Here is an 11,332-nt window from a genome sequence, read left to right as displayed (position 1 = left end):
ATGACAATAGTGAATAGAGGTTATGTTGCTGTACTTTTTTTTGGTAAATGAATTGTTTATTTGTAATGCAGTGATATAAAATTGTTAAGCACCGATTCTTTGTTACTCATCAAAACTAGGAGGTGAATAATACACACGGGAAGTTATGCTGTTTAGGTGATAAAAAAATCATGTCTTTCCTAAGAGGATCAGCCAACTACGTCTGGTGCACTACGAGTGTGCTAGGAAAAGGTGCCACAGGTGCCGTGTATCAAGGTGTTAATAAAAGTAACGGCGAACCCGTTGCCGTGAAAACGTTTAATCAGCTCAGCCACATGAGACCTCAAGATGTGCAAATGCGTGAATTTGAGGTGCTCAAAAAGGTCAAACATGAAAACATCGTTAAATTATTGGCAATTGAAGAAGAGCAGGAGGGTCGAGGTAAAGTTATTGTGATGGAGTTATGTACCGGCGGCAGTCTGTTTAATATTCTTGACGATCCTGAGAACACGTACGGTCTCGAGGAGAAAGAGTTTTTACTAGTGTTAGAGCATTTAACCGCAGGCATGAAACATTTACGTGACAACAACCTGGTGCATCGCGACTTGAAACCTGGCAACATCATGAAGTTTATAAACGATGACGGCACCACTGTGTACAAGCTTACCGATTTTGGAGCTGCAAGGGAACTGCAAGAAGGACAACAGTTTGTCTCACTTTACGGCACGGAAGAGTACCTACATCCAGACATGTATGAGAGGGCGGTGTTACGTAAACCTGTAGGGAAAACGTTTGGTGCTACCGTCGATTTGTGGTCTATCGGTGTTACCTTGTACCATGTCGCTACAGGAAATCTACCGTTTCGCCCTTACGGCGGTAGGCGAAATAAACAAACCATGTTTCACATAACAACTAAGAAGGCGAGCGGTGTGATTTCGGGTATACAAACGAAGGAAGACGGACCGATCGAGTGGGGACGGGAATTACCAACAAATTGCCAACTGTCCACCGGGTTAAAAAAAATCGTCACCCCTCTTTTAGCCGGTTTACTAGAAGCAGATCCGGCTCGAATTTGGAGTTTTGAGAAATTCTTTAGCGAAGTGACAAGTCTTCTCATGCGTAAACCCGTCAATATATTTTACATTAATTCCGCTACAAATATTAAAGTTTTCATCCACCCTGATGAGACGTACGAACAACTCCAAGGGTATATTTTGGAACAGACGAATATTGCACCAAACCATCAAATTTTGCTCTTTAAACAAGATCTGTTTGTTGACGTTGTCGGATTAAACACCCGCAGCGGTGGCTACCCCACCACAACTGAAGAAGACCCGTTAATTGTATTCAATGAAGAAAATAACAATATCGTCCCGTTACCCGACTTGGAACTGCCCAAATTTCCAGAGTTTCCCACATTAGTGTCGGTGGAAAATGACGCTTCCCAAGCCAAGCTAGCTTGCAGCATAGGCCACATTTGCAAGCGACGAGTAGAAAAGCTATCCCGTAGTAGTAACTTAATTCATAAGGCTGCAAAATACTTCATGCGCTTCATCACTTTCGAACTGAAGAATCTTCACACAAAATGCCAACACTGCATCGACCTAACTGTTGGCCACAAAGAAACCTCAAGCTCTCTCAAAATGTCACAGTCGATAGTAACCGCTCTACAAAGCTCGCTATTGGGTAGTAAATTAGTTATAACGGACTACGTAGAGGAATTAAGCGACATTAGTGACTCATTCACCTTGGTCACAGACCCGAAAGTTCAGCAACTGCATCAAAAAAACGTAGTAGAAGACGCTCTGAAATTAGAGTGGGACTCATCTAGTCGACTAATCAAGTGCCCATTCCAAATACTCGCCTCGTCCCGCGCGCGTATTCTAATCGACCGACTTCGAGATTCCTGGCAGCATTTAATGCGCGACCGTGCGACGAGATCGCTCAGTTACAACGACGAGCAATTCCACATTCTAGAACGTATTAAGATCACGGAGACGAGCCGGCGAATTAAGGAGCTATTAGAATCGGAATGCGTCCCTTCTTTTAGTCAATTAGCCGAGAATCTCGGCGATTGGTACAAAATTGCCCAAACCGTTTATTTACAAATGACAATTTTGAGTAAGGACGTAATAAGCTACGAGCAGAAGTTGGAGAAGTTTCGCGAGAACCTCTCCATCGAGTGCGTACAGTATTACGAGGAGATCAAATTGCTGTTGGGAAAGATCGAGAGCGGAATTCAGTTTCCTAAAAGTACTAATCAGCTGCAGGGGCGGAAGTTGAAGAGTAGTTTTCAAGAGGCGAACAAGCTGCTGCAAGATATCTCTCAGGCGTTACAGGAGAATACGTCGTTGATTGACCAGTATGAATTGTCGTTAACAAAACTGCAAGATATGTCAAAGGAAGCAACCGTTTGACGGTTTCATTTAGAGTATTATTTGAAAGATTATGTGCAATAGTTTTAAATCGTATTCGTATTTATACTAATTAAATCTCTGTAGGTTGTCAAACTGTGAGACGTATTGTTTAAGAATGTGATAGCAAAGATAATTATATTTTTATTACTTGATTGTGAATTTTAAAAGTACATATTAAAGTAGGTATGTGTTTGTAATATCCAAGGTTAGTTGCATCCTGCATCCAAAATTGCAATACATTTACAGTATTGTAACACTTGAATAATTTCTAAGAACTGGACACGCATACAGAGGATCACAAGAACAATAAGCTTATTGTTGGGGCCTTATTTTGACTCAGGACCTCCAAAACTGACAAACCAATTAACCAATGCAATTCTTACTATTCTAAAGTTATTTGGATACTATGATGTTACTTAAAGCTTGTATGTCACCTTCAATTAGATAATTAGGCCAATTTTTGTCATTTTTTTAGGAGGCGTTAAAAGTTGCTACGATATCACCCTTGGATTCAGTTGTTTCAGCCGTTTACATAGAGCAGTTTTGACAATGACAAAAAACAATATTAGTCCAGTCGATACAATGAAAAATAAGAGGTATGTAGCTGCTTAGCTGGGAAGTAGGTATTCCAAAGTGAATGGAATTTTTTCGGGTTGTTTGAGGATGCTATCCTAAGTAATAATAATAATAATTGACTTTATTCCCATACAAAATGATATACATGAGCATTCACTACATGAGAGTAAAACAAAAAAAAAATTTCTTTTTAAGATACCTATCTACAGGAAAAAACAAGAGGAGAAAAGAGAAGAAAGAAAGTGAATTTTTTAACATCAAAAAGAAATTTAATAGAGAAAGGGATTCTCTATGCACTAAGCATAGGTACAGTCCTGAGTTAAAGTGTAGCTTTAGTTTTTTTTTTCATCATTACGTTTTTTGTTCTATTTTCAGCAAACGTGACTTAGTTATGCAAGAATAATTAATATACTGTCCAGAAGTGTCGTTTGAGTCATCATCCATTTTTGAATAGATTTTTTGTTAATCTTACATTTTTAAAATTACTCGGTAAAACATTGTATAATTTTGGTCCAAGATATAACGGCGATCGTTGAAATAGGGTTTTATTTATTTTTGGCATAGCTGATTTATTCTTTGTGATCCACGACAGTTGCTAATATTAAAAAATTACCGAAGAACCTTAAACAGATACAAGTACTTTAATGGCATAATTTTCTGGTGTACAAAAAGTGGAAGAGATGGTGTCATTCTACTTTTTTGACATATTGATCGTATCGCCATTTTTTGTAGTTTTTTTATAGGAGAAAGGATACTATATGGACACCCGTTCCCCAACAACATACACCGTAACTAAATGGGAATGCATATAAGCATGGTAGGTAAATTGTTTTTAACGCATGACAGGTAAGTGATGCTTTTAATATATAAATTTTCCTTGCTATTGAATATATAGTAACAGACAGACAAAGGAACAGACGGACAGACCAACAGAGAGACGACAAGCAGCAATACAAAATTATAAACGATCTCTAGGATCGTTAATAAACGGCAAAAGTGTAAAATTATGGAACATGTAAAATATGGTTTTTTGTTTTTTTTTACAATAACTTTTTTTTTACAATAACTTTTTTTTAGCAATAAACGTAGAAAAAATTCCTCCCTTGGTGCAAGCCTCGACACCATAACGAACCAAATAGCGAAAAAAGTAGAACAATGGCTCTTAAGATAAAGAACTGGTAGCGTCTCAACGGGTGGGCGCACGGACGGACGGACAATAGGTAATTGACCTCGAGGATAGGGTTGCCAATTGTTTTATGAGAACTATCGGGTTGGAAGACTAAAAATAACGGGGCAAAAAGCGCGACGCTGGATTCTTTTGTAGAAAACGTAAGTAAAACAAATTTTAACAAGTTAAAAAAGTAATCTTAAACGATTTACAAAAAACGCATTTCCACTTGCATTCATTTCCCATTTGTAAGATGCTACTTCTGTTAAAATCTTAAAAATCCGACCACAAATATGAAAGATAGCGTTGCATAGGTGCAATCCATTTTTTGACGTGCTACTTTAATTTCAGTGTATGAGAAGAATTTCATTTCAATGCTTTCATAAATAAGAAAGTTGGCACTGCGCATGCGCAACCGTAAATTTTGAAACTAACGTTAGATTTTCCTTTATTCCAAGTGGCCATGTATGATGTATCAAATTTCATTTAAATGCTTCTATAAATAAAAAATTGGCACTGAGCATGCGCAAAACCAAATTTTGAAACTGGCTTTAAATTTTCCTTTATTCCAAGCGCTTATGTATCAAATTTCATTTAAATACTTTTATAAATAAAAAAGTTTACAATTCCGTTTATATACTATCACTCACCTTCATATGTTGGGAAGGTGTGAAATTAAAAATTGTAATAGATGCAGTGAGCCATATACAGTGCAACATATTCTTTTGGGTTGTCCTGAATATGAGAATGAACGGAAAACGCACGGATTGCCCAAAAACTTGAAAGAAAGTCCTTCATGACGATCAGAACAGTATTCAACGACTGATTTCATTTTTAAAAAGTATTGGTATATTCAATAAGATTTAAGTTAGAAGGAGGTACATCAGGCGAAAGACCAAAAGCAGTCGAACCCTTTATCACTGAAAAAAAAATGGTCGGGACACTGGAATTTTGAATTGATTCGAGTCAATTTTTGGCATTGCGTATTTATATGGCTGAGGCCGAGGCTGAAGCTATACCCATATTGAATTTCATGCAATTCAGTTCATAATTAACGGAGATTTCTAAACAAAGTTATCGTTCAGACAGACAGATTGATGAACAGACGGACAGACCAACAGATAGACGACAGGCCGCAATACAAAATTATAAACGATTTCTAGGATCGTTAATAAACGACAAAAGTGTAAAATTATGGAACATGTAAAAAACGGTTTTTTGGTTTTTTTACAATAACTTTTTTAGCAATAAACGCAGAAAAAATTCCTTCCTTGGTGCAAGCCTCGACACCATAACGAACCAAACAGCAAAGTAGAACAATAGCTCTTAAGATAAAGAACTAGTAGCGTCTCAACGGATGGGCGGATGGACAGACGGACAAAGTGGCCACAATAGCATGTATTCCTCTACGCTATAATAACAGATATTTCTTTAGTGAGCCTTTGAATGTATCGAGCGACAGTTGTTCCAGGATATTACTTAGATTGTTTTATAACAAGACATTTAAAGAATTTTTTCCTGATACACATAGCCTTAACTTAAAGGGCAGTAACAAATCATGATGTCTAGTATTATATTGATGACTCCTCCTCTGACACTTTACTGTTGGCATTTTTTCGGCGATGTATTTCAATTAGAGTATAGTATAGATATAGGCAGGTACCGGCATCATTTTATAGGATTTGTAGTAACCATATATATAAGGGATATATATGGTAGTAACCGCTACAATGATCTCTGGAACCAATATTGACTGGGATTTTAAGCGCTTTCTTTTGAAGTCTAAAAACTCTTAGATGCATTGCCGCCCATACAGTGATTCCATAGCTGATTTTCGAGTGGAAAAATGCAAAATAACAATTTAAGAGAACAGATTTGTCAACAGATGTTCTGAGCTTAACTAATAAATAAATACTTGGAGCTAACGTGTTACAAAGTAAATCAATATGCGGTTCCCAATTCAATTCATTGTCGATGACAATGACTATACCGAGCAATTTGATATGGTTTCTGTTGTGTACCGACTTTTGACTAGTAAATGTTATGATTTGAGTTTTATTAGGATTGTGTTTTAGTTGATTGGAGTCAAGCCAGTTCTGCACTTCTGTAGCGGCTATATCAATGGACTGAGGTACTCAGATCGCATGGGTTTGTAGATTTGCAAATTATGGTTGTATCATTCGCAAATTGGACGCATTTCCCTGTATTAACCGCATTTGCTAGGTCGTTAACGTAAACCAGGAACAGAAGTGGACCAAGGGCTGATCCTTGTGGTACGCTAAACAAGATTGGTTCTATGTCCGACATTTGATTATTAAATGAAACACATTGCAAGCGATTACTGAGGTAACATCTAAAAGTGCCAAAGGCGTTCCTCGGATACCGTAATATTTTAATTTAGCTTCAAGTATTGCTGGAACTACATAATCGAATGCCTTAGTTAGGTCATAAACCACTGCAGACACCGTCTGCTTACTCTCAAAAGCTTCAACAACCGACTCTATTAGCGCAACAATTGCACTTGTGGTTGAAAAACCCGCTCTAAATCCATACTGTTGGTCATTAAGTATAAAGTTTCTGTCGAGATATTCGACCAAACGATTTTTTTATTAATATTTCGACGACTTTACCTAAAATGGGAATAATAGAAATAGGTCGATAGTTGTCTAGCGAGCGTTTATCACCCTATTGCTATTTGAAGTAAAAATAACATTATAAAGTAAAACTTTCTATTTCTTTACTTAAATCATAAAATGTGTAGGTACTTATTTATACGTGTTAAAGACATAAGAAGGAACTCTACGTAAGTAGTTATTTTTTTGATTTAAAGCTGTATTTGTTTTGAGTTTTAGTAGCATGTAATATAGCTCTGATGTTCTTCAGGCAATAGTAAAAAAATTCTGAACATGGAAGTGCAAAAGTTAACTTTAATCTGGAGCTCTGCTTTCAAATGGCCTACTGTGATTAGTCTGTTTCTATTTTCTGTCCAAGCATTTTCACATAGAGAAAAAATCCTTTCCGTTGCAGCATTGGAAGGAATTAGTGTTGATGCCAAAAATTAGAAGACAATCAAAATATCCCTCTTTAGGCCGGCTACAGCCGCGCGCAGCAGAAAAGGTCGAGAATTCGAGGTTTTTGCGAGGGGTTGGTCACGACTTATTTTACGGGAATTGACTTTGTAAACAATAAACGCGAATTTACCACGGAAACCATTACCTATTGGATTCTTTACCTAAGATTATGTGCCTTCACCTAAACCAGGACTGGTCTCAAATTTCATTCTATAACCAATTCTTACTGGCTATGAGTTGGCACGGCAATGATATGGTCGACAATTAGTTGGATCGGCAATGAGATGGGTCTGCAAAGAGTTGGCACGGCAATGAAGTGGCGGTCTAGAAATGGCGGCAATGAAATGTCCCATTTCGCAGTTGGCACCCCTACGAGGACCGTGTGCTAATTTGGAGGGGTGTCAATAACTCGACAATTTTCAAACTTTCATCTCGTGAACTATGAATATTTTTTGTATCATAGTGTTTGCAGGACCAATATTAACTTTTGCATAAATTCCCAAGAAGCTGAAAATGCACGGAACATGAACGTTAGGGATACCATTTTAATGAAATTGTGAAAAGTCCCCATCGGTCCCATGTGTGCAAAAAATTTTATTCAAGGTCAAAGTTCGCAAAAATGGGTTTTCTGGATTTTTAGCGAAACCGTTAGTTTTATGATAAAAATAGCTCAGGCAAAAAATTGTAGATTATGCAATTATATACAAATAATGTCCTTAAACCTCTCGCCAGGAAAGATTGCCGGTCACAGAACACTTGATCCCGATCTACAATCTATGTTTTTCTAAAGATGTGAGCGACTTTCCTTCTATGTCTTTATGTATCATGTTAATGTTGAAAAAAAAGTCGTTTCGTTCAACATTGGCACGATCCTATTCCTGAAGTCGCTCGCGTCTTAAGAATAACATAGATTGTAGATCGACATAAGGTGTGCTGTGACCGGCAATCTTTCCTGGCGAGAGTTATACACTTTTTCTCCTAAGATTAAATACTTCTGAGAAAAAGCGATTCCAAAATTTACTAAAGTTGTATTCTTTATACTACGCTTTCTATACGGAACTGTATTACTAAGGTGTTATTCAGGAAATAAAAACTTTCGACTTAAAATTAAAGAGAAAGATTAAAAATTTGCTGTGACTAGCACATAATACGCAAAAACGTCAAAAATTGACAGTTTTTTGGTACTTTGGTACTGCCCAAAAGATTTTCAGCTGTTCCTTTTATGTCTAAGAATATGTCTACCAAAATTGGTTCTAATCGGTTCAGCCGAAAATGAGATTACCTACAGTCTACAGACAGACCGACATCTTCGAGATTTTGTATGATTCGGATTCCTAGTGCTTCACAACATGTACTTATTTCCGTCAAAAAATATAAATGAAATTACACTTACAACTAATTTAAGATTTATTATTATTTATTTATTATGTTTTAAAGCCCCGTTCTTATATTTAATTTGTTCCTGATGTTGTATTATTTTCATTAAACGTTTATTTATATGAAAAAAAATTTTAGATTACAATATGTAAAAGCCAGGAAAACCAATAAGATATTTCGAAAACTATCAGGGGTAGGTATGTTGATAGTTTGAAGCGTTACGTAAAGCAAAGAGGTTCAGATTAGGATTTGCATATTAACTTGCTCCTAGCGGCTTATAATGTACCTCATTATAAAGAGGAACTGATAACTTTACTTCGGTCATAGGTACTTTCTTGGAATATTATGACAGCGGTTCCTCCTGGTCCTGGATTTCGATTTTGTGTTAATTCTGTCCTGCGTCCGTGTATACCAATTTGCTATAAGTATTCTCATGTAAATTGATGACAGTCAAAAATATTACCAAGCGAAGTACTTTTACATTTATATGTATACTAAGTGGTGCTTTTTGGACAACAAACTTTGTAGACTTTGCAAATTTTCCACCCGAGACCACAGTCTACCGTACCTACCTGTTGCTCTATTTAAACGGGACCGAAAATATCAAATTTATACGTCGTTCGATCTGCAATTTATAAATATGGTCAACATATAGATAAGGATAATAAAGGTACGTGACTAAGAGGCCTTCAATCGTTTTTATTGACCTACTACATTACAGATATAATACCATTTATGAAATGATCATTTGCGAATAAAATGATGGTGAGTGAGGATGCGGCTGGTTCCTGTGAAATTCGTCGACAAGGGTGAGTTTGTGTTACATTTATCAAAATATTGCTTTTTATACAATTTCTAAACGAAGTCTGCGTCAAAAGTTGTGTAAACATCTTCAGTAAACACCTATTTGAAAGTTATTTTTAATAATTAGACTAGTGGAGTTCGGTTAGAAAGCACTGAAACTCTGATAAAATACGATTTTTGCGGTTTTTGGCGAATATCAACGATTTGATAACATGAAAATTGAAGATCTCCAGTAGAGAGATTCTTTTCCAATTGAATTTAAGTCAATGTACCTATACTTCGTTTCACGAGATAGCAGATCTGGATTTATCTAATGTTACTAGTCTATTTAAACGAGTGCATTGGATTGCATTTATCAATTTTGCTACCTACTTTATTTATATAATTGTGAGAACAGATATGTGTATTGTGTACATCCACCGTTGCTTTACTTAGGTAACAATTTGAAACATGAAAAACAAAAATGAGATGCTGATACTAAATTGCTGAAAATTCAGGTATAAGTACCGAGAACGCAAATGCAAATTACCTACCCCCACAATTGCAGACGTAGATATTGGAAAAAATCCGCAAGCCGTAAAGTCGACGGTTTGGTGTAAAGTTCTCAAGAGAAAGTGATTTCTCTGAAAGACAACGAGTAGAAAATTTAAAAGCCTAAAATTACCCATCTACCTCTTTTAGCACTTCTTCATCAGGCTCCAAGTTCGCCTCGGCGAGGTATTTGCTGATTTCGTTCGCCTGTAAATACAAAATTACCTAGGCAAGTAAGGCGGTTAAAGTACCTTTCCTTCGACGCTTCCCGCCGGTATCAACATGAAACCCAGCTGAACACTATAAAATGTAGTCCAGTAAATAAATCTGAAATTCCTATTGTGGACATTTGTCAGGGCATACGCCCCCAGTAGTATCTCCATGAAGTTCAAACTGACAAGCGAGAATAATGGAAATGTAAAAGCCTGGTTTATCGCGCCCGCACCCTTGCATAGGTCGTCATACATTGTCGAGATGATTTTGATCATGTGCTTAGGACACTTATGATAGTTACTGTTGAAGTATTCGGCCGTTGTCTTCAAGAATTTAAAATTGTTAATCAGTATAATGACGTACAGTTCAAAGTAGACCAGAGCAAGTAGGTGAATGAGTAGTTGAATCCCATTGGAGAAAGTGTCTAGGATTGTAATTGTGGGCTTTTCTCCCATGACTATTTCCACTGTGACTATCAGGCAAACTGCGAGTGAGATGAAGAGACACGATAAGTTGCGGTACCAGGTATAGTTGATGGTGGCAAAGCTTCTTTTCTTGCCGTCAAAATGGTACAGCTTGTCAAATGCGTCAATAAAGCTGTCTTGAACGAAGTAAAATGAGAGCATAGTTGTAACGGCGCTAATTAGACGCATAGCTTGTAATACACACACTATGGTATTTAATTTATTAAAATAATTCTCTTGCTGCCTTATTATGATCATTTGCACAAAGCAATAAAACATCATTGAGGATAAGACTAAAAATAATTCTATGAGTAGACTACTAAGGGGTGTTGTGCAACTTACAAAGAATTATACCAATGTTACAGCAACCATTCAGATTAATACGATATGTGTTTGCGTAACCGAGTCCCTTAGGCTTCTTTGTGTAAGGCGCCATTCCAAATATTTTTCCAAAGACATAAACGACATTAATTACTGAAAAGATGGACAGCTCTTTAGCCATATCGTAACAGAACCATAAACTAGTTCTGATGAGAATATTATAAAATCAATTTGATGGACAATATGCATTATTGTTATCATCTACATCTACTGTGCTATATCGATGAATAATTGACTACGTAAATGATTTCTCAGTTTCAAAATAATTACGGTAGACCTTTTTTTAATTCCTACCAAAATTTACACATAAAAGGATGGGATCTTCCGGATGTGGAGTAACTGTCCAAAAGT

General features: G+C 36.7%; 2 protein-coding genes across 2 annotated transcripts; one reads left to right on the top strand and one right to left on the bottom strand.

Moving 5' to 3' along the window:
- LOC116164253 (inhibitor of nuclear factor kappa-B kinase subunit epsilon-like) lies at positions 1-2,593 on the top strand. Its single transcript, XM_031478398.1, has one exon. The coding sequence runs from the start codon at positions 171-173 to the stop codon at positions 2,394-2,396; it is 2,226 nt and encodes a 741-aa protein (XP_031334258.1). The 5' UTR covers positions 1-170; the 3' UTR covers positions 2,397-2,593.
- A 7,230-nt stretch (positions 2,594-9,823) lies between these two features.
- LOC116163944 lies at positions 9,824-11,102 on the bottom strand. The gene is made up of 5 exons (XM_031478073.1): positions 10,943-11,102; positions 10,175-10,893; positions 10,065-10,130; positions 9,926-10,015; positions 9,824-9,877 (listed from the first exon to the last, which is right to left on the bottom strand). The coding sequence occupies exons 1-5, from the start codon at positions 11,100-11,102 to the stop codon at positions 9,824-9,826; spliced, it is 1,089 nt and encodes a 362-aa protein (XP_031333933.1).
- Positions 11,103-11,332: the final 230 nt, after the last annotated feature.

Source organism: Photinus pyralis, unplaced genomic scaffold (genome assembly GCF_008802855.1).
Source record: "Photinus pyralis isolate 1611_PpyrPB1 unplaced genomic scaffold, Ppyr1.3 Ppyr1.4_LG2, whole genome shotgun sequence".
Taxonomy (NCBI): Eukaryota; Metazoa; Arthropoda; class Insecta; order Coleoptera; family Lampyridae; genus Photinus; species Photinus pyralis.
The sequence above is the reverse complement of the archived record's forward strand: the minus strand, read 5'-3'. Positions and strand labels throughout refer to the sequence as shown.

What these genes read in the sequence shown, in the direction of transcription:
- LOC116164253 (XM_031478398.1), top strand. Translation starts at nt 171, where the DNA reads ATGTCTTTCCTAAGAGGATCAGCCAACTACGTCTGGTGCACTACGAGT.
- LOC116163944 (XM_031478073.1), bottom strand. Translation starts at nt 11,102, where the DNA reads ATGGCTAAAGAGCTGTCCATCTTTTCAGTAATTAATGTCGTTTATGTC. An exon ending in CGGGAAGCGTCGAAGGAAAG is followed by an intron (nt 10,131 to 10,174) that starts GTACTTTAACCG and finishes TTGTATTTACAG; the next exon opens with GCGAACGAAATCAGCAAATA. An exon ending in CTACGTCTGCAATTGTGGGG is followed by an intron (nt 9,878 to 9,925) that starts GTAGGTAATTTG and finishes CTGAATTTTCAG; the next exon opens with CAATTTAGTATCAGCATCTC.